Here is a 23,520-nt window from a genome sequence, read left to right as displayed (position 1 = left end):
TGCTACTCAGATTGATGGCAGCAGCAGGTCTCTTGTTAACAGGTAGGTTACCATGCTTGGCATAACACTGCAGCACAAACCTTGGCATTGGGATCTTCAGGAGCCATTGTGTAGGCTTGTGTTGGTCTGCTGTTGATTCACATCTTGAGTGTTAGGTGTTGCAGGAAATGAGGTGACATCAGGCTGGCCACCATTCACCAGCTGGGTCCCTATCTTTGGCTGAGTGCTCTTGGTGTGTTCATTAACTTAGATGTGGGACAGGAAGGGATTCACAGTAAATCTGCTGATTACACTACTCTGGGAGGAGCTGTTGGCTCCCTCCAAGGCAGAGAGGCCTTGTGGAGAAACCTCAACAGGTTAGAGATGGGCCATCACTATGGGAAGTTAAAGAGACAAGCACTGGATTCTCTACTGGGATGGGGCAACCCTGGAGGTAGCAACAGACTGAGGTACTGGAAAGCAACATTCCTGAGATACAGGAATGAGATACTGGGAAGAAGTGCTGCAGAAAGAGATTTGGAGTCCTGGTCAATGGCAAGCTGAATGTGAGCCAGCAGTGCCCTGGCAGCCAGAAGGGCCAGCCCTGTCCTGGGATGCATCAGGTACAAGCTGGGCAAGGGAGGGGATTGTCCCGCTCTGCTCTGCTCTGCTCTAGGGCAGCCTCACCTCCAGTGCTGGGGCAGTTTTGGGCACCACAAGAAAGATGAAGAGCTTTTAGAGAGTGTCCAAAGGAGGGCAGGGAAGCTGGTGAAGGGCCCTGAGGGGCAGCCATATGAGGAGTGGCTGAGGTCAGTGGACAGGCTGTCACCTGTTTAGTCTGGAGCAGAGGAGACGAGGAGAGACCTCATTGTGTCTTCAACATTCTCACAAGGGGAAGTGGAAGAGCAGGGACTCATCTCTGGTGAGTAGTGACAGGACCCAAGGGAACAGCATGGAGCTGTATCACGAGGAGTCTGGGTTTGCTATTAGGAAATGTTTTTCAACTACAGGATGTTGAGCACTGAGATTAGCTCAGTTGTTAAAGCTTGGGGCTAATCACACCAGGGTGTGGATTCAGTCCCTGGATGGGCTTTTCATTTAAGAGCTGGATTTGATGGTCCCTTGCAGGCCCCTTCCAACTTAGAATATTCTGTGATCTGGGAACTTAGGATATTCTGTGATTCTTTTGAAAGCTTGTGTTTAGAGAGTTAATCTTTAAAATCCTGAATAAAATATCCAAACTAGATCTAAGGCTCCTGTGCAAGTCTGCCTTTACTGATGTTTTTTTCAAGACCACTAGCAACATTCCTGCAAGTTTAAAGACAGGAATATAGCTATATCACAAAAATCTGCAGTTTAATAAGCTTTAGTTTATGCACTAGTTATATTACACATCATACTTGGCCATAGCTGTTTTTTCATCGTCTTTATTTTAGGCTTATAAATTTTCTTGTGACATGATTATTATAAATGGATAAATTACAAATTTATATTCTATGCAGTGGTATTTGGGGGTAGGTCAATAGAAGAGAAAACCAGTATTCCCAAGTTATTTCCTCCAGAAACTATTTTCACTGCATTCTTTAGCATTGAGTTTCCCCCCCCCCCAACTATCATTACTGTAATTACATAAATATTTTAAATTTTGAAAAATTAAGAAGTGAAAAATACTTAGTTTTATTGTTTGGTTTTGAAGGATTTTTCAGTCTTGACCAAGATAGAAGCTGGTCTTTTCCTAAGTAAAACCACTAGATGGCATTCCAGAAGAGGACTTTGCTAAAGTCAACAAACACAATTTTCTCATGAGAAATAGTAAGGGATTACAGACTTGAATGAGGGCCAATGCTGTCACATGTGTAATGAAAATTAATGGATTTTGGTAATAAGTATTGAGCTGACCTGAGAGAAATCAAAATAAATTAAAAAAAACCCCACAATAAACAAAGTCTAGTATAAATGACAGACACATGAAATACTGGAGGTATGGGGGGGAAGGAAAGTTTGCAGAATATGGTAGCAACTACTGGAATTCTTTCTACTATTCTGTACCTGAGACATTTGCTGTACTCTCTTCTTGTTCAGTTATTTCCTCTACTTCTAAAGATGTATTTGTCATGTGATTTAAAAGAGCTCTCCTATAAGCTCATTAATTGTCCTCCAGGGGAGAGGAAGTTTTTTTCATGGCCCACTGCTGCTGAAATTTGATATATAGCCTTTTAAAACTGACTTTCACAAATAAAAACATACTCTCATCTTCCTTTCACAAATGCACATCTGTTTCCTCCATACAGGTCCTAATTTATTCCAAGAGGAATATGCTAGCAAAGTATAATTTGAAGGCTAACTAATGATGTTGCTTGATTTTTCTCCTTTAATTGTTGGAAATCCATGATGATGCAAACAATTTTATAATCTGTTGTAATGTAATTTTATAATCTGTAGTAAGGTAAATTGCTGCAAGCTGTAGAGTTAACAAAGTTTAGATCTTCAAAACACTTTAAAATCATCTGATTGAAGTCATGTCAGTAAAAAAGAGGTTTATCTGCAAGGATGGGACCTAGCAGAGACAGAGCCTTTTATAACAGAAAAACAACCTTCCCATCATGAGAGCAGAGCAAGTACTGAGGTTTTTGTAATTCCTAGCCAGATGGCAATCTGTGCTGCTTAACCTATCCCAAGTGGCTGTGTTCTGAACCTGAAACCAAAACCAATAGGAGATGAGTGAAAGCTGCTTTTTATTATTTTAATATTCAAAGCTTATATGCTATTTCATTAGGGAAAAAATGAAAAATCATTGCAACTTGAAAATGAGCTTGAATGTTTAATCAACTATATAACAGTGACAAAGTGACACAAATGACAGTATCTTTCTACAGAATTAATGGTGATCCTATTCTAGGAGTTCAAACAAGGTTTTACACAAAACAGCATTAGTAGTAGTAATGGGAAATTTCTGTCCTTTAGATGCGGAGTAGGCCCACGTTCAAGTGCCAAACAATGTCTGGGAAACATGGTAACAGTGATCATGGCATACAATTATTGAATATCCATTTGAATTCAATGCCTGTTGAAAGGCTTTTTTCCAGGATTCTCTTGGAATTGCAACACAGAACTGTGTATTTCACATCTGAAAGTTATGTGATGTGACCGTCCACTTGGTTTTCTTGTAGCATGCTGAAAAGATTTGCAGGAGTTGTGTCTGAAATGGCACCTCAAACACCAGGAAATCCAATTTCGTATGGTTTTCATTCTGATTTGCAAGTCTTTAATTTCCAGTTGCCAGCCTCAGTCCTCACGCCACGGACCCTCCAGGAGAGCAGCAGGGTTAGGCACAAGCCATGTCACGGGTAGGCACTGCCACACAGCCCGGAAGGGACGGTGTGTGGCACGAAGGCTGCCAACACTCACACACAACACCCTTTCTCGATATCCAAGAGTTCTGGGGCTTTAGTACAACTTCTGCTATTACTCGCAGAATAAGGATATAAGGAAAAACGGTGTTTTCGTACATTGCTGCCGCTATGGGCTGGTACGAGCTCTCATCGCTGCTCAGGGTCACAGCGCGGGCACGGCCCCTGCGGGTGTGCCGGCACTAGGGCCGCCCCAGGCCAGCACGGATTCGTGCAGCTGCTGTGGCTGGAGGGAAGCAGGGCACTTGCTCGTCCTTTCGCACCGCCTCCCTTTCCACTTTGCCCGACCCGGCGGGTTCCCGTAGCGTTCTCAGTCCGCCCGGCCCGGCCCGGCCCGGCCCGGCCCCTCTCCCCAGTGCGCACGCTCCTGCTCCCCAGGCCGGTTGCCGTGGCTACCGCGCCGCCGCCGGGCCGAGCAGCGCCTGCCCGGAGCGCCGGGCCGGGAGGTGCCGGATCAGCGACAGGGGCGGGACGGTGGGTGCGAGGGTCCCAGCCGTGCCCCCAGCGGCGGCCGCAGCCCCGGCCCCGGTGCGCACTGTGCCGGGGGCCCGCCCGCCCGAGCGGTTTGGCGTCCCCGGGCTGCCGCCAGGAGCTGCGTCCCGGATCCTGCGGGTTTGGTTGTGGTTCTATACTGAGGAATTTGGGCTTAGGACATTTCCAGCCCGTATAATTTCCGTGGCAACTCGGATAACCGTAAAGGTATGCTGTCTCTAGGTAATGACCCCTCGGACCATCTTGTTCTGTAGGCAGAGAACGAGAGGTAAAAAGAACTGTGCCGGCTACTTGCCTTGGAGTGTTACGTTTGGTAAACACCAGCCACAAGTGCTTTCTGTTTGGTGGAAGCAAAGATTTCATGCTGTTCTCAGTAGGCCTTTTGGGATTAGATACAGGAAAAGCTTTTCAGGACATAATTCTGGTAGTAGAAATGTGCCAGTATGCAATTTATAATAGATCCTGTGATTTTTCTTGCAGGAAGGTTAAAAGCATGCAACTGATGCTTTAGGAAATGGAAGGTGCATCAGATGGCTTTGAAGTTGTTACATCAGAAGGATCAGGTGCAGAGCAATCACCAGCCCCCTCACAAGGAAAAGCAGTCGGAGAGGATGGGGATCCAGCAGAAAAGCCTCCGCTCCCTGAACCTGCAGGCACTGCACAATCAGAGAGGGGCTGGAACCAGCCATCTCCTTCTCAAAATTCAGTACTACCAGAGAGTACAGAAAAGGGGACAATGACAGGTAAAGAAGTAGTTAAAATGTTGGGAATTAATGGTTTAAAGAGATATTTTTTCTTCAACTTGGTTATAGCTTCTTGCACTCCCACACACCTTCATTCTGTTTATGCTTGCTGAGATTTGGTCCTGCAGTAACTTTTTAAAATCTCATTTGAAACATAGTCCAAAGGAATGTATTCTTTATCTCAAACTGTAGTAGTAATTTCTAGATGGCATTTTATAGAATGATCCTTATTTCCAGAAATGTGTATGCATAAGTATACATATTTTGTATGTGCATTTAAATTACCAGTCTAGCCAACATTATAGAAATCACCTTACTATTTTACCTTTCTTAGATTCCCCTGAAAATTGCCTGCCACCCTTCTTTTATCCGTGTCTTTCTCCTGCAGCCTCCCAAATCCTCCATCATTTCCTACACCTGTTCTTCAGTGTCCTGGATGTCTTCTCAGTCACTTCCTAATACAGGACCACATTTGCTTGGTTCTTCAGAGCACAATACAGCATATCCTGTTCAGCAGCTGAGCACAGTGAATAACAATTCCTCGTATGGACTTGCTGACTACTTTCCTCTCGGCTAAGTTGCATTCATCTGCTCTCATTCTGAGGAGCTGGCTAGGAATATCTTTATGTGGTGGCAGTATTACATCAGATACCACCTTTAAAATTGTATGATAATACTGTTTCAGCTTTCAAATAGACTGTCTTTTAGCTGAAAAAATGATGGTTATGCTGTGTTGCAGTGTTACAATAAAATCATCCTGGGCTAAAGTTGAAAGAGTTATTTGTTTGTTTTGAGAAGCTTCTCAGGAATGAATTTTGGTTTTATTTTTAGTAAGCATGATTAAGGATAATGGAACATCTTGGAAGACTTGGCCTAATTTTGAGAATCAGGAATGTTTCCCTGGAGAAGTCATTCAACAGGATTACCACATGCCTGATGTCTTAACTGTCAGAGTAGAAACAGGTAAATGCTGCTTTTGCACATTTGTCAATACATATGTAAATATTATCTAATCTAGATGTGTTACTGAAATAAGCAATATTTATATTTTGGAACTTCCCTTTTAACAGGTTCAGATTCATTTCAAGAAGTAGTTGTAAAAGTTGAAAGAACTACCTATAAAAAACCTTTTCTGGGTGGATTTAGGAACGTGTCAACAGGAGTGGAATTTCATAATGCAGGATCACAAACAAAACCCAAAAAACGACCTGACAAAGGAATTCAGTTATTTTGTAGGGGAACACAGGTAAAGGCTTTGTAATGTCCCTTTAGAATGTTGTTTTTACCAAATGGAATGGAATGCTGGCACTATTTCTGATAGGAAAGAGGAAATAAATCTGAGATAAATGTGCAAATGAAAGTATTTAATAGATAAATATCATCATTCTTGTGGTTTTTATTGCAAATAGCTAATTTTGCCACTTACTGCAATGAGGAAAAAAAAATCTCTGTGTATTTGCTTCTAATCTGAGATGCATTTCTTCCCCAGACAGCCGTGGAAAAAAATGCCCAACAACAAACAAGAAATACAACATCAACACAGATGACTAAAACTGGCCTTTATGTATCAAACATGACTGACAAACTAATAACTCCTGGAAAGTATTTTACAGCAGAGGAATACCATAAACGTAGACTTGAAGCAGTAAGTCCTTATCTGTTTGAAACTATCTGGAAAATAATGAATTGTGAAGGTTATCTGAATATTTAATGAGTGTTCAGAGTGTTCAAAGACAGAATTTAAAAGTGAACTGTAAAATGTCTTCTTATGCTTATCTTTTGTGATCTTTCAGTTACAGGGGAAGTGCATGTTTGCTCTGGGGTTTTAGTGACATTTGATACCTTGCAATCTCTTAAATATTAAGAATTCTGAAATTATTGTTTTCTGTCTCACAGTGACAGTTACGTTCCCATGTAGAGCATTAAGGATTAAAACAGGCTTGTTCTTACAACATTCTCATGATCTCTTTGGAATAACCTAAGATACATGCTTAATGTATGGCCTGAAATAAATGCAGTATTGGGTTAGGATTTAGGCAGTCTATTGTTCCTTGTCTGTTTGGTTGGGGTTTTTTTGTCAGACTTAGTAGGTTACCTTGTGCAAGCTGATCCATTTGGATTCTGTTCAAGCTCCCTGCTTTGACACTAAAGTAGAAATGGGCTGTTCAAACACAGGCAGTGGGTCTGTGGGGTTTTCTGGTGCACTGAGTTGCCTCATGAAGGCAATTCAGATTACAGATTCTGCATATTCATTGTGCAGAGGATGCCGTTTAGGCCTTCCACTCTGCTTTTTGAAAACCATGTGTTCTGTGACTGCACATCTAACTAAAGTCTGCCCTAAATTGTGTTAGATGAGGCATTGCTTTGTAAATGCTCTAGTTATTAATTTGATTGCTGAAAATAGACAGTCTGAATCCAACTGAATGGAGAAACAGTTGATTCCCCAAATGTCTAAGTAGAATAATTGTATTGGTAATTGTATTGACATGGTTGGCAAGGTATTTGAAGTTTTCTGGGCAAAAGTTTTCTTGTAAACGTGCTGGTGTTCGCAGGGGTCCCAGGATGAGAAAAGAGACGAGAATCTTGACTCCATGTTTCAGAAGGCTGATTTATTATTTTATGATATATAGTATATTAAAAGAAAATTATATATTAATACTACACTAAAGAAAAGAAGAAAGGATTTCATCAGAAGGCTTGAAAGGTATAGAAAGGAATGGAGTGATAATAAAATCTTGTGACTGACCAGAGAGTCCAAGACACCTCAACTCTGATTGGCCATTAATTAAAAACAACCACATGAGACCAATCACAGATGTACCTGTTGCATTCCACAGCAGCAGATAATTATTGTTTACATTTTGTTTCTGAGGCCTCCCAGCTTCTCAGGAGAAAAGATCCTAACAAAAGGACTTTTCCTAAAATATGTCTGTGAGAGTAAGAACTTCTTAAATCGCTCAGCTGTAGCTGATGGCAGTGTGCATCTTGTAGAAGTGGAACCCGGGTAGGGAGTAATTTCCTCAGGAGTACCAATATGTTTTACTGTGGTCTTTAGTGACCCTTATGGAAATCTGTAATGTGTCTATAGGTAATTGATAATACATAGTAGAGAGATGTCAGCTTGGTGTTGGTTCACATTGATGGGTTTGCCCAGTGCAGTATAGGTCCATATTGAAATACTGTTTGAAGACATATTCAAGAGAAGTTTTAGATTAAGATATTACCAGAGACAGTGTGACTGTGTTAGTATGATTTTGTGCTTGATAGCTTTTGATGCTGAACAGTGCTTGGTAACTCAAGGCATTGATCTGACTGAACTGTTTGTAGTGCAACAGCCAGCAGAAGGTGAGGCTTGTGCAGTATCCTCCCTTAACAGATCATAGACATTTCCCCAGTCCTCAATAGCCACAGCTTGGCAAAGTTGATGATTTAATTTTCTTTTTTTCATTTCTGTCATAACAGCATTAGTAATTTCACTTTCATTGTTTGTTCACAAATAAAATGCAGTTGATTCCGTGTCTATGTGTTGACTTTTGTAACTAGAAATTTAAAAGAAATTTTGCAAATGTGTCTACATTTCCACTCTGTAAATTGGCAGTAAGATAAGGCAAAGAATAAAAACAGTGCATGGCAAAATACATTTTTAAGGGGAGATTTGAAAAAGAAAAATGGATATTTAAATGTAGTTTATATTTTGATTTGATTATTTGAACCCGTTTTATCCACTGTACTCACTGGTTAAATTCCTGCAGTTACCTAACTGAGTAATCATACTAGTGCTTAAACTAATAGTACATGACTGATTTTGTAACATTTAAATTAGTTTCAGTACAAGAAAAGTCTTAGAAAATGTAGTTAGGGAGCCGGAGAAAAGAAGAGTTAAGAAATAATGCTACACTTCAAAATACTATGTTGTTTCATTTTAAATTCATGATTCTTTGGTATTGTATCACATATAGGTAATAGTAATACAGAAGTATTTCCGTCGTTGGCATGCTGCATATTTAGTGCAAAATCTGAAGGAGCAAAGGAGGTTAAGGCTGGCACAGGAGGCACAAGAAGAATTACAGAAAAAATTGGAGAAAGAAGAAAAATTGATTAGAGAGTATGAGAAAAAACTGAACCCTAAAACAAGAGAAGACTTTGAGCTACTCTACCATGACTTGGAATGTAAGTTTTCTTAAAGGGATATCCTTAAAGCAACAAAACAGTACAGTTTGTTTAAAACAAACTTGGGGTTTTTACATGTTTTTATAGATTTTCTTTTTCTGCTTGACAGTGGAATCTTTTTCATTGTAAAATAATTATTTTACTTTAATGTATTACTAAAAAACAGGAAGAAGACCTTGATGCTCTGTAAGCACTGCTCAGCAATAACCAAACATCCCTGTGTTATCAACATCCAGCACCTTACAAGCTGCTGTGACTAAAAATTAACTCTATTGCAGCCAAAACCAGTACACCTTTTTTTAGAAACAACTGGCTTATAGAAGAGTGCTCTTTGGCAGTTTTATTAACATTTTTTATTTATGTCTAAAGTTAAGGTCAGCTAGAAGAACAAAAGGGTGTTTTTGTAGATCAGAGTTGCTTTTATCTTTCACTCTACATTTAAGATGCTGAAGAATTTTTGTACAGAATTTTACAGCATATGACAGAAGTTATTCTTTTTGTCTTAGTTGTCCTCTACTGATGCTTTTTCTCCTTCCTAGTTCATTCCATGTTTCATAAAACTGTGTTGTCAACATTTAAAAAATCTCTTAGGAGTTCTGCAGGATATTCTGAAAGTCATACATTTCCTGTTCTTGGAGTAGATGATGTTTAATACAGGCAAGCACCTCTAAACATCTTCAGAAAAATAATGTGAACACTGCAGATAATTGACATAAAACCTTACAAGAATGTAATGGTGCAAATAGAGCAAAAAACTTAGAGTATTACCTTTGGAAAGACAAAAACATTCAAAAACTGTGCACTTGTAGCAGCATATAATGAAACAGCAAGACAAATTTTGGTTTTTTACAATGTCTCTTTTAAAGCCAGAGGTTTGTACTGTAACTTGTAACAATTCTTATGTTATCTCAGCTACAGTGCTTTATGGTTTAGCTCTTTGCCAGTTTGGATATTGTTGTCCCTGTAGCAGAGCTGACCTAAGAGATGACCTACTTCATTGCAAAGCCACCTGCCCTACCATAAACCATCTCAGCTCTTTCTTCAGTGGTAAACTGAGCATAAATTTGATGGCATGTGTTATTCATAGAGCTCAGCATCACGATTCAAAAATTCCCAAGTTATACACTAATCTTTTAGGGCTGTCATACTTTGTGTGGCATTGAACAAATGGCTTTGTCTGAATTAATAAATGATTTATAAATATCACTGTTCGTGACAAATGTAAAAATTATTCCTTGTCTTGAGCTTTGCAGTTATTGGAATAGTATCTTCATGAGATTTGTGGCTTGTTTGAGGTTGTCTAGCCCCCCCCTCCCCCTTTTTCTGTGTAGATAGTTTGCTTTTCACTTCCCAAGAATCAAGCACTTTTCAAGTTGTGTCTGACTAAGTAATCAAAAGCCAAGGTACTCAAATAGGACTTTTTTCCTTGCCACTTATGAGAAATCTTACTATTTCACATCTGATTTTTTTTAAGTGTGAAAAGTCTTACTTGCAGTAGAAGCAAGTAAGTTCTGTTGAAATTATGGAAGAGTGCTGATCTTCATGATATTTTTAGATTTGAAACTTATGGTTATGCAAGTGTCTCTTGCTTAATTGAATGACTTTGGATTCACAAATAATGAAAGTTTCAGCCAAGCATGTTCACAAATTTCATATCTAGTCAACCTGAAAAAAACATGTGCCACTTCAGAACAGAACAAATTCCTGTATTTGAAATGGGTTTTTTTCTATTTTATTAAAAATAATGGTCTGGTATCAATCTCACTGTTTAGTTTTTGTTAACTGGTATTGACTAGTTGCTTCTCTACATGGAGATTTGCAATCATGCTCTTCATTTTAATAGAGCTTAATGATTCTAGGAACTTGGAGTTTTTTTCTTACCTGCATCTGCAACAATTTTGCATTCTTATAGTGCCAACAATATACACAAGCTAAATCATTGTGACAGTAATAGAATGAGACTATTGTCCTCCAGGGATCTGTGAAGGTTATTGCTGTAATCACAACAGGGTTACTATTACAGGGTCAGCCAGTACAAGCAATTCCTGGTGGTACAAGAACTGTTGACTATACAGTGCAAATGAGGTCTGTCTATATATGCAGCATGTCTGCATAGGCATTTATTATTTATTTGAAAAGTATGAGCTATTTTACTTAATAAACAGTGGAGTAAAAATTGTAATGAGTAAAATCTCTGCAGACAGATAATCTGCAGAACAGATAATCTAAAAGGAGATTAGACTTGATTGCAGGTAAATGGGGAATCAAGAAGTGAGTATCAATGGTAAGTGGCAGCTTTTTAATTTCTGAATGTATAAAATTGCTTACTGTATTTATTGCTCCACCTTAGAAGTTGCTGGGGGGCATTATTATGCCCCCTTCAGGCATAATAAAGCTTCATGTAAATAATTCTGTATAATGCTGTTGTTTGGTGAATTGGCTGTATTTAAAATATATATCTTGGGGTTCTCAGAACTTGGCAGACAGCTGTCATGTTACAGCTTGGAGAGCCTTAAGGAAAAGAATTTAAATATTTAAAAATGGAAAACAAGGTGTTGTAGATAAGAAGCCACAGGCAGAAAATAAGCCTTCCTCCTTTCCCTCCTCCTGCCTCTAATCTTACCTGATCCAGGATGTTACAGAATTTTTCAGTGCCTCACATATTGAATGGTTTCCTTTTACTCTGGGTTTTGCTTTTGCGTAACTGCTCTGGGATGATAACAACACTTTGAGGTATTCTTCAGGAATGTTGAAGTTTTGGATCTTACAAAATTCCCTACAAAACCCTAGAGGTATTTGAACTAGATCAGACTCTTCAGAGAAGCCAGGAATTGTTATGGGATATGCAAAAGCAGTAAACACAGTTTAATTTTACAGGCAGATTTCTCTAAATCCATGCAGTGTCTATATTGGCAGCAAAAGTGTCAGGGGGTCAGATCCTTATACAGCATGTACTGATCCATGTGCTGCTGTCATCACCTCCTGTGGCTTCTTCTGTGGCCACTTTAACCCACTTGAAGGGTTGTGTTATAGAAAAGGAGAGGGAGAGTAAAGCAGTGACTGTCAAGTTATTAAAGTGTTCTCATCTGCCTTGGATGGCAAAAGGTGATACCACTGCAATATCCAGTGTAAAACCTGAAGTGCTAAATGTGACTGTCAGTCAAGTTTTATCTCAGTTTTGGAGGACTTCAAGCTTCTTTAGATTTTACTCATTTATGCAGGGAGAAGCAGTAATATTCTCAGCACTGAGTACTAGTGGTACCACAGTAAGATGCAGCCATTTCATCATACATTTCCACAGGAGCTAAATTCTTTTTCTCACATACAGATTCTTTTTCTCCTACTCATCCTTGAGTTTGGAGTGCAAATTGGCAGTCTGGGATTGATGTACACACACATACTCTCACAGAACATCTGTATAATTTACATTCATTTCTAGGCCATCTGTATGTATTGAAAATAGCTATAACATCAACTCCCTAAAATGGAAACTGAGTTTTAGTGAATATTGAAAGAAAAGTCGATTATGTTGTTTCTTAAATATGAAAGCAGAAGTTTTACTGGAAAGTAACAATATTTGTATCTGCAGTATGGATGCAGGAGGAGACTGAGCGAATAAACAGAACTCTTACTGGAGGTAAAAGAAAGGCAGCACTTTTTGCACTTCTGGAAGAAGAGACAGAGCTCATTGCTTGCATTGGGATGCACAAACTAAATGCCAATCTGGAGAATCAACAAAAAGCAATACTGCACTTTCTGAGTAAGGTCTGTAATTACTCTGATCATAAAGAATATCTAAGTACAGGAACAGAAAATACACCTGCAAAGTACAAAAATACATTTTGTAGTTTTTAACAGTTAATCATGTGAATGCAAACATTATAAATATTCAAATTATGTGGTTGTTCATGTCGATACAATTTAGTAAATTTCTTTTTTCCAAGCTGAGAATTTCATAGCTACCAGACCAATTGAAGGTTGAACAGTGGATCATTAATGCTGTTAACTATAAAAAGTATAAACAACACATATAATTAATTATAATAATATAAATATGTTGTCCTTCAGGAAGTAAATTTGTCATTAATTTCCCAAATGAGTATAGGCCTCTGATCATCATATGTCTGTCTTTAAAGAAAGTATTTATTCTGTTTCCCTGTATAAAGAAGAGTTTGAATCTGATGTTGAATTCAGTTATTAAATCACTGACTTTAGTTCCATTAGAACTTTAACTTGAGATTTCATTCATGTATAATCTTGGGGATGATAATTAAGGGAAGTGTTCTTCAGTCTTTATTAAAAAAAAGAGAATTCTTTAATTCACAAAAGTTATTTAAATTGGCATTAAATTCAGTGGTATCTTAATGTAAAATACAAAAAAGCTTGTCCTTTTAGGTAGATGTCCAGCCATTGGAAAAAAGTAATAGTTTATTTTCAAAATATATTACATGATTGTGAAAAGAAATACTGCAACAGAAATGGGTTTTAGCTATCTAATTTTTTATTATTATTATTTTAAAAATTTTACTATTGAGTGTTCAAAAGTAGAAATGGTGGTTTTGTCCAAAAGAGACTTTTTTGCATTCTTTTTAGTAATGATGCTGGGGAGCTGTACTCTAAATGTGATTTGATAAAATGTATTACATTTCTCATTATGAACAAGTTTCTTATCTGAAATGTTGGTGGAACTATTACCACATTTATTGCTGTGCTATGATGGTTTTCTCTCTTACTGCTTTCAAGAATGAAAAAAAAACCCCACTAAACCAAATAATTAGGATTATTTTCAGAGCCTTGAATAATTTTTATGTTTAACGTTTGCTTCTTCTACTTACAATCTGTTGTGTTACCTTCTTTGAAAAAGAAGCCTGGAACAGTCAAAGCAAATATATTTCACTTTTAACTGACTCTGTCCTTACTTTTCCATAAGGACTGATTTCCAGTGTCCTACCTGTACAGGTTGCTTCCAGCACATATTCTGACAAGCTGGACAGTTTTCTTACATCTAGAATCAGGAGCAAAACGTTCTTCAGCACAAGAACTCTCAGTGACAGTTGATGTTTGGAGAATCAGGAGACACATCAGAGACAACTGATATTTTGTCTTTCCAAACAGTGGAAAGACAAGTGGAAAGACTGTTTTTCCTTAAGCAGTCACTAATAATTTATTTATTCCTACTTTGAATGTATAAATTATGCTTTTCATGAAAGGGACTGTAATATTTTTAGTTTTAAAATTTATTGAGCTTCTGAACTAGTGCAATGTTTCATGTTTTTTATCATGTTAGCTGTAGGATTTTGAGTGTTGTTCTAAACTGTTGACATAGATAGTTCTAACTCGGAGAAAAAGTAAACATTTTTGCATTTTTATAAAAGATAAATATAATTTTGTAAATCTCAAAATTAGATGGATGGTTTGCTATGACTGTAACAGTGCAATTTAAGCACTTTAAATTACAGTATGAAATTTATTTTTGAGTGCTTGATTAGGGATTATTTGTTTTTTTTCTTGAACTTTGAGCTGGCAATGTTGATCTGGACACTTGCCAGTTAAAGCTGCAACAATATCTTTCTCATGTGAAGACTGGAAGCTGCAATAGCCAATGTGGCATGAAAGTTGCTTCTCCATGGAAACCTTTGTTCCCTTCTTTGCTACTTTAAGCATGTACCTCCACAGGCATGTGTGCCCTTATGAAGATTGCTACTGGTTGTGTGTGCCCTAAGTTCTAGGGGGTTCTTTATGCTGAACTTGTTCCTCTTCAGCTTTTGTACTTTGGAGAGGAAGTATTTGATTAAGCTTTTGTACAGCAATCATATTGACTTAAAGAAATGTGTGTAACTATTAACTGTCACTCAGTTCATACCTTTCATGTCTTGTACTATTTCTGCACACATCCTATGGATTTTTTTTTATTATACTCACCTTTTTCTCTCTCTCTGTGGTGGTGTGTTTCCTCAGGCGCCTTTTCTGCTTTCATACATTGGCAGCAGAGTGTAGTTGTAGTAATACAGATAACAGGATTATTGTAAATTCCACAGCACTGCCAGCAGACTAAAAGACAAGAGAAAGCTGGCAGAAGATCTCAAAGTTTTAGTTTTTCTCTTGTCAGTCTGGAGTACAGAAAAATAGTCCTGAAAGCAGAGAACTTGTGATTCTTTCTTTTTTCAGTAAAAGGCTGCATATTTTTTTTTCCATTTTAAAATTTTTATGTAATACCCAGCTATGATCAAGTAGTAAGAAAAAATACAGAAGTTACAGATTTATTTTTGAAGAAATAATTATAATAACAGAATTGGTCTGTTTTAAGGGTCATTTGAAGAATGGGTTACCAAGTTTACTTGCACCTATTGGGTTTGCAAATTATCAGAAAAATCTAATTTTACTGATTATTTCTTAGGGTCTACCCTGGCCATTGATTTTTTTCTAGCATTAGCAAATGACCTTTCTCTGTTATGGTAAGTGATTTCCTTGAAGAGGATCAAATGTAGGTACTGAATGAAGTACTATATGGAAAAGAGTGATTGGTCCCAATCTAACATACAAAGGATTGCCAGCATGATAGACCTTCTAGGTTGGTCTGATTTCCATGGTTTGCAAAGTGTGGGGTTTTGGTTTTATTTTAGGGTTTTTTAAAGAATTTCTAGTATTGTATAAAGATAGTGAAACAAAATGAACGTACAATAGAATGCTCCCTATATATGACAGAGAAAAAATTGCCTTGCTCAAGTTTTGCAGAAATTCAAAGATTTCACCAAGTAATTAAGAGTTGGTTAGTTGTTTTGGGTTTTTTTTAGCTACTGTCTGATTTTGCTATTGCATTCTTAGTTTTGGCTGTGAAATGTGATCCCTGGTTAACAATATCTCCTTTAATTAGATTTCTACCCCCACTGAAAATCTAATTAAGTGTCATTAATTTGATGTTAAATCCTTTCTGAAATTATTTTTTCTTTCTTTTCCTTGCCTATTTACTTAAAAGTGAGGAAAAGTTTTGATTGTGGTGATAACTAATCACATCTCTTCTAGCTATCTAATATTCTTGATATTTTTATTACTTATCACCATATCAAGTCAATTTCATCAAAATAATGACTGTCAATGCTGGATTCATATCCAGAAAGCTACTAGACATGTGAATACTGCATAAAGTGTTCCTGTTGCTAGGTCACACTGAGACTGCAAGGTGAACTTCGTGAGTGTTAGTGAGTACTTAAGTTCCAAATATAGTGAAAGAGAATAATTGAAACATAGAAAGAGGTTTTGAGTACCTCTCCCCATTAAGAAAAGGAAATTGAGTTAAGTAATGATGGGAGAGGCTTTTGAAAACTCTTTTCTATTGGAGTTGGACACCTGTCTCTTTGTGTAACAGTTATTTGTAACCAAAATCCATCTTCTGGAAAGAAGAAAATGAAGAAAATGGTTGTACTTTTCAGACCTTGTGGGGCAGGTGACATCATGGGACTTCTTACTGTCTATAAAAGTTAAAGATGTGCAAAGAGATAATTGAAGCATAAGGCATATGGCATGTGATTAAGTTAGCAAACAAGAAGCTAGGTGAAGTGTCTGGTAAACTGTAAATACATACCCAGCTCTAACAACCTGTATTCCTTCTATCCTTCTCTTCAACTAGTATAAATAGAACAGTTCCCTGGAGATATTTTTTACTGCAATAGACTTTAAGGTCTTAAATTTTCAATCTTTACACAGTCAACAGACCCATTGATTTTTATGATAGTTTGATGGGATTTATGACTGCAAAGTGAAATACAGAACAAATGTATTCTAACACTACTGTCAGTAAATTCACTTTAAAGAAGTAGAGCATATCCATTTAGGAGAATATTATTTGCTTTTAATATCCTGTAAGTCGAAATTGTCATGACCTGCTGCTTTAAAGAAAGTGTGCAATTGAATGCTTGCTTTGGTGGAAGAGGTGCTGTATCAATATCAGCAATAGAATTAGCCTTTTGCATTAGTCAAGCATTAATGTTAACTCCCTCTTTGCTCTGATAAAACTTGATGTAACATAATGCAATTGTTCAGCTGGTGGTCAGATTTTAATAGCTCAGAGTTCTACAAACTGTTTCTGAAGTGTGCACAACCTAGGAGGTGGAAAGCATTTGATGGAAAAATCACTGAAATGGATACACCGAACTCGCTCCGTGGCAAAGAACTGCTTGGAATCTACCGCAGCATTAACACAAAGGACATCCCAAAAGATGAGAGGATATCTGTGCTGTTAACACTCAAATGGACAGTGAAGGTAAGGTTTAGTTTCCTATTTATGTTTAGCTTGAGGCTTTTTATTCTAAAGGTGCTGTCCCTTAATTGACTCATTAGCAGTGCTGCTGCTGGCAGGCAAGTGCCATGATGGTGAGCTAGAGACCCTCATGTACTACCTGGTGTGTGAGTGTAATTTAAATTCCAGATACACTCTAAATTCATATTTCACTTTATCATGTGCATATTTGTCTTCAATATTAATCAATAAAATAACTTCTAACAGGTTGTGTTAGAATTTTAACCCCAGGGTTAATAAAGATGTCTTTGTATATTAATACATAATACAATTATAGTACAAAGTTTTGTTTCCTATTTAATATCAACCTTATGAGAGCCGTGGCAGGGATATATGTGGCAACTACTATTAATTTTTTCTCAGTTCTTTGAAATATCTGTGTAGAACCTTATCTGTCTATTGGTTTGGATTACCAATTTTATGGATAGCAAATACTGATATTTTTTCTTCTTCTCTTTGCCCCCCACTCCCTGCTGCCACTGTTGCTGCTAGTGTTCACAATGAATTAGAAGCTGGTTGCATTTTGTTTTAGTCTTTCATATATGTTTTATTTATTTACTCATGTACAAAAAGAATGAGTTTCAAGGTCCTTTCAGGATAATACTGTTGACATCAGCCTAGAATAGAATGCTGCTTCTTGGTCTTATTAAAACAAACAAGCATCTTGCTATTTGTTTTGGTAGTGCCAGTATTTGATTTAAATATCACTATGGCATTGAGAACACTTCTGTTTTATGAACTCTTGCTCATCGTAACACAAGTCAATATTGCTGTGGTGAACAAGTGAATTTCTGTAAATTAGCATTCTCTTTTACCTGAGAAATCACTGAACTCATTCACCTCTTACGTCTCTCTCTCTGGAGAACCTCCTGCTAAGCATTGGAAATATTGAAGTGACTAATTTCCAGGCAAAGTCCCCCATGCCTCTTGTGTGGTGGATTTTTTTGGGTTTTCTAGTGGCATTTTTTTTAAACTCATCTATATTACACCTCCAATCTCATAGCCAAAGGAAGCTTCTTAGGGAAATATTTCTTGGGACTTTTGAAGACATAAAATTTTGCACTTGTTGAGTAGCTCTGCTAAGCATCTTTTAGTGCTTCCAGTCTTACAGTTCCTCACAGCTTTGGTTTACATATACAGGCCCTTTAAAACAGAATCTGTAAGCATTCTCACTTTTGTAGTTCTACAGTTCTTTCCGTGGAGATTTTTTTTCCCTGAGAGACTAACGAATTCTTCTGTGAACATGTTCTTATATGAACATACAGAGGCATGAATAGTAATGTCCATAGATTCCATAGGTTGCTTTCATGTCTTGTTGAATGATTTTGTTTGTTTGCTTCTTTATTGTGCAGTTGATTTTCCTTTTTCTCTCTTTTTCTTTTTTTTTTCTAGGAACATGAATGTAAATTAACCGAGGAATTAGTGGCATTAATTGACAGGGAAATTGATCTTTTGTCAAGAGAGGTGAAAGAATGCAACTTGGAAGGACTGAGGAAAAGAATTTGTACATTATTTCTCCAGTATATCAAAACTCCAGAGTTTAACCCTCAAGTTGCTGGGTTAATTAAGGTATTATTCTTATTTTGCAACCTGACATAGTGGCCATTGAAGTAAAGAGAAGGGGATGGAAAATATTGAAAGGTTTTTTATTTTACATTTTGCTGTAGAATTTGTGGAGGAGTTCCTCAGGAAGTAAAATGTAGCAAGTACATAGGTTTCACACAAATAAATTTATATTGACCTATTAGGAAGCATGGGGCATAGACGTGGGTCATAAGCACCTGACAAGTGGCTGGCAGCACTGAGAGAGCCCAGGAACTCTTGTGTTTGAAATAAAAAATCTGAAAGCTATAAATGGTAGATCTCATGGGATACTATCAGTAAAATGTAATAGCAAAGCAGTACCAATATACTGAGAGAGGAAGTTGTGTTTTTTCTACTGGTCAAGAGGCAGCATGCTGGGCATCCAGAAAGGAACAGCATTGCCCATGTCAATGTCTAGTGAGTTTGCACCTAAGCAAAAACTGTTCCAGTGTGTGAGTGTTTTTCTTTTCTGACTACATATAGCAAATAAAAATATTATTCACTATCATATGTTGCTTTTCTAAGTAGCAATGTCTGTTTTGCATCTATCAGAAGAGCATTCCTCATACAGTGGTCAATATTATCTCAGGAGTAGAGAATCTGTCAGGTGTAGATGCAGATGTCAGATTTAGAACCAACTAACAGTTAATGTTACACTGGGTTTATTAGCAGACACTGAAGATTATCAGACTACTTAAACTATCCAGTTACAGACTTGGTCCCTCTGCACAGACCACATTACATTCTTTTCAGAACCCATGAAGGAATGTGAGGATGAGGAGGTCACTATCAAGTTTAGTCTATTTTCTTCCCCTGTGTTGTTTCTGGACATGCGGGTCTGATGGTTTTGTATTCTTATACCAAAATATTAATACGCCTATAATCTCAGGGTTTTATCTTTGCCAAAAAGGGCAGATTCTACATGAAAAATCAAATGTGGAGAATTTAGTTTCTCTTTTCTCTGTGTTGTCATCTTTCCAGAATAACTGACAATCTGCATACATAAAAGCACTGGTACATAAATTTTAGGATCTTCATATAGCTTAAAAATGAATTGACTGATTTATATAACTGGTTTTAGCAAATGCAGTAAGAAAATAGTTACTCTTGGTATCCTATCCAAGAACAATCACAACACTTTATTGAGTATTTTTAAATAAATACTTCTAGCTTTTACATATTAAAATACTTGCATGAAGATATGGAAGACTTATCCTGATAGTGTTTGAGTAACATACAAGTAATACAAAGATACCCTGTAGTAATTTAACTTTTTTGGTTTTTTTAAATTTCTAGGTTCCACAAGATCCCTTAACGCTTTATAAAAACGTTTACTTCTGTCATAGCTGTGAAAAGTACTTACCACCTTCTGAGTTTCCCGTTCCTGCAAGTTCCCACACCATTGGCAGATGTCGCTCCTGTTACCAGCTCGATAATGAGGCTCGGAAACGAGAATCATATTTCAAGTACAGACTTATACTGGAAGATCTCAGGAAGTCTGAAGTTGATTATCAGGATGATAGTAAAATTGTTTTCTTAGTTCAGGTACTGTTGGAAAGAGCACTGCAACTCATAGTAAGCAGTGGCTTTGACAATATGTCCTCTATTTTCTGTATGTTGTGGACAGATTGAGAAATGGGCTAAAAGCTACAGCTTTTTCCTCTGATATGTGATGTTCCACACCATAAAGAAGCAGCTCTTAAGCTCTTGAAGCATAGGTGTGCTTTAAAAGGTGGTTTGCAAGCTATACACTAAAACAAGTCTAGCTGATAGGTCAAAGAATCAGATGCTCCAACAACTATGCAAAATGTATATCAAGGTACTCTTTAACCAAGTGATCATATGAAATGTGCATAGAATTTTTTTTAACCCAAAGCTTTATTTGGATTTTTATATGGGTGTAAGACTTGTAGAATGAAACATGCTTCTTTCCTTTTTAACCCTGTTTTCAATCTCAGCTTCCAGATATGCAGTACCTGATGGAGAAGATATGGAACTGCCAGTCAGCTCTCAGTGCCTGCAGTGACCTGTATGAGCTGGTTATGGTCAGGTGGGATAAGCAACGTGAGTGGTCTCCATGGAACACTATTCTCCTCACTAAAGAAGAGGCAGACGTACATCTTAAGCTGTGTAACCTTCAGAAGGTAAATTTCAATGGGCTTTATTTTTTACTGTATTTGTGTTATGTTTTAGTAGAATCCTGCCACTAATTATGTTGGGCCAAATTTAGTCATTATACTTGTCCATCTTTAAATTAGCTCATTGTGACTATTTAAATGATTGCATCTGTGCTATTAAACAGAATGGACAGTAATCCAGAAGGCATCTGGCATGTACAGCTCATTCCATGTACCTGAACTCTGTCTTGCCCCAATTCTCCCTCCTGAAATGCAAGAAGCTGAGTGGCCTCACCCATGCTGCCTGCTGAGAACAGTGCCATGCATGCTCTCTTCCTTCAGATCAGACCAGACAAGAGCTAGGCTGGATGAAAAGCATACTAAAGACTAACCACAAATACTGTGACCATTGTGTGCCCGTGCTCTTGCACATGCTCTGGCCCCATTAGTTTCTGGTCTTATAAATTTTTCATCAAAAACAAGAATGGCTCCTTGTCTATAACTTGTCCATTTGTCATCATAAAATTTGACACTACTTTCTTACATGAATATCAGCTAAGTATCCCTTACAATGTAACCTTATAGTTTACATTTAAGCAATAGAAACATAATTTCTCTTCTGAATTAAAACCACTCAGAACTGCGTTAAACTCATAATCAAAACTGGATTTTTACACAAACCTTCCCAAATTCCATATCTAAACATGGTAGTCTATGAAATACCTCTCCACTGAACATAATATATTAAGAGTATTTAGTTTTGTAAGGCACAGGAGAATCCTGTGAGTTGTGTTTGTCCAGCACTTAATAATGGCTTATTAAGCCTTTCAGTTCCAGGTTAATGATTTATGTAAGTAGTGATCTGCAGTTATTGTTGCCTAGTGTTCTTTTGTTTTGGGTGTTCTTAATTCAATTTTTAACACAATATGTGTGCATCAGAAATGCAGCTTTAGCTGTTATGTACTGTTCTTCTTTCTGGAAGTCTTAAGAGCAAACTAAACAGAGCAAATTAATTGCTCTCTTTAAAGTTTCGCTTTATGGATGAAATATATCAGGGAATTCTAAAGGCAAAAGGAATTCTGCAATCCATTATATTTTGTGTGTGACTGCCCAGTTTGTGTCTTCAAGCAGACATGTTTATGTGATTTTAGCTTTAGAAGGTAAAATTGGTTTCAAGCTGGGAATCCCTTTCTTGGCTCCTCTCACTCACTGTGAGTCAAGAAGGCTATTCAGACAATCTGAATCTAGTGATGCTCCTCAGCACCCATAAATTTGTTACCAGCATCATGGCAGGCAAAGATCCTGATTGAGCACTTCTCTGGTTTGATGCCCTGAGTCTCGATGTCATAGTCAAAGAAATGCCATTGACTTGATCCGGTCCAGGGCTTCAGTGGATGGGGGAGTTAGGTCAGAACAGCTAAGCTACACAAGCCTACATAAAAACCATGAGGTATTTTCATTAGCTCTTGCAACAAATATGGATGTGAATCAGTTGTAGTGAGGACTCAACTTTCTTCTTCAAAAAAATGAAATTAAGAGTGTGAAATAAGGAAAATGAGGCAAAGATAGAATGTTGGAAGTTGAATCATTGTTTTTCATTCACCAAAACAAAAAAGGCCTCTTAACCCTTTTGTTCAATAGCAGTTATTCATAGTGATTTTATTTAATAGCAATTATTCAAAGTGATGACTACAGCAATAGAAAAATGTTTTTTCAATTAAACATTCTGGTTATTTATTCCATCATCCAAACTACTAATAATAACTAGGAATTTGGGAAAATGTCACCACTGCATGCAAGTGCTGACTGAAATGCTGCAAAATACTTGCTGCCATGATTAGTTGAAAATAACTATTCTGATTCTTATCAAGGAATGCCTCTACAGTCTTCACCTAGAAAATCTTGCTATCTAAGTGTTCCCTTATTTAATTTTCAAATATAAGTACAAATGTTCTCACTTTAAATAAATAAATAAATAAATAAATTTTATCTTGAATGGATAAAAAATAGTTACTCTGCTTTTAAAACATGACTAATATTTCACAAGGAGAAATTTTCACTACTGGTCCATAAGACAGTACTATAGAACTACAAAATATTTTATTATGTATATATACAAATAAATTATCTACCTTAGTTTATTAAAAGGTCAATATTTATAATGGCTAAAATATGTTGAAATGTTTATAATATCTAAAATATGAAGCAACACATATATTTTTAGATATCTTAATTGTATTTATGGTAATTGAATTTTTTTTTTTCAGACTTATGAAGCTCCATTTATTTACAGAATAGAACAAAAGCATATCAGGGCAAAAAGCTACTTTGCTCGGATTCCTGCGATGGCATCATTTTTGCATAGAAGTAACAATCAGTCTAATGCGAATTCCTCCAAAGAAAATAGTTCTTTGAATTTAAAGAAGTGAACTAGATTCCTAGATTTTAAAGAAATATACTTTTTCATCAATACCCTAACTGTATTAAACAGATCAAAATAAACTTCTAAGATAAAATAATTTGATCTCAAATCAGTTAATTTAACTGCATTTTAAGTTTTGTAACCTCATTTTAAAAAAATAAAATGTTGTTAAATAGCTTTGTAAATTCTCAGTTTTTAAAGCAATGATTATTTTTCTGTGTATTTCTGCATTGCTTGGAACATTCTGTCTGTAGTGTAATATTCCTGTTGGGCAAATTCTGTTAATTCTTTGTCACCCTTTAATTAG

General features: G+C 37.0%; 1 protein-coding gene across 5 annotated transcripts; it reads left to right on the top strand.

Moving 5' to 3' along the window:
- The first annotated feature begins 3,692 nt into the window (after positions 1 to 3,692).
- Positions 3,693 to 23,386, top strand: IQUB (IQ motif and ubiquitin domain containing). 5 transcript variants are annotated; one of them, XM_026790290.2, is made up of 12 exons: positions 3,693 to 3,835; positions 4,362 to 4,624; positions 5,456 to 5,587; positions 5,695 to 5,870; positions 6,114 to 6,269; positions 8,584 to 8,794; positions 12,384 to 12,559; positions 16,884 to 17,054; positions 18,483 to 18,659; positions 19,971 to 20,219; positions 20,633 to 20,818; positions 23,059 to 23,386. In XM_026790290.2, the coding sequence occupies exons 2-12, from the start codon at positions 4,396 to 4,398 to the stop codon at positions 23,218 to 23,220; spliced, it is 2,025 nt and encodes a 674-aa protein (XP_026646091.2). In that variant the 5' UTR covers positions 3,693 to 3,835; positions 4,362 to 4,395; the 3' UTR covers positions 23,221 to 23,386. The 5 variants fall into 5 exon arrangements, with proteins under 5 accessions (XP_026646091.2, XP_026646087.2, XP_026646088.2 ...); XM_026790286.2 differs by having other exon boundaries at positions 3,699 to 3,863; XM_026790287.2 differs by lacking the exon at positions 3,693 to 3,835 and adding an exon at positions 3,950 to 4,088.
- Positions 23,387 to 23,520: the final 134 nt, after the last annotated feature.

This window comes from Zonotrichia albicollis, chromosome 4 (genome assembly GCF_047830755.1).
Source record: "Zonotrichia albicollis isolate bZonAlb1 chromosome 4, bZonAlb1.hap1, whole genome shotgun sequence".
NCBI classification, from domain to species: domain Eukaryota; kingdom Metazoa; phylum Chordata; class Aves; order Passeriformes; family Passerellidae; genus Zonotrichia; species Zonotrichia albicollis.
The sequence above is the reverse complement of the archived record's forward strand: the minus strand, read 5'-3'. Positions and strand labels throughout refer to the sequence as shown.

Bases quoted from the DNA above. Each gene is read 5' to 3' on its own strand.
- IQUB (XM_026790290.2), top strand. From the start codon at position 4,396: ATGGAAGGTGCATCAGATGGCTTTGAAGTTGTTACATCAGAAGGATCA. The intron at 8,795-12,383 runs GTAAGTTTTCTT...TTGTATCTGCAG, and splicing joins ACTCTACCATGACTTGGAAT to TATGGATGCAGGAGGAGACT. The intron at 18,660-19,970 runs GTATTATTCTTA...TTAAATTTCTAG, and splicing joins AAGTTGCTGGGTTAATTAAG to GTTCCACAAGATCCCTTAAC.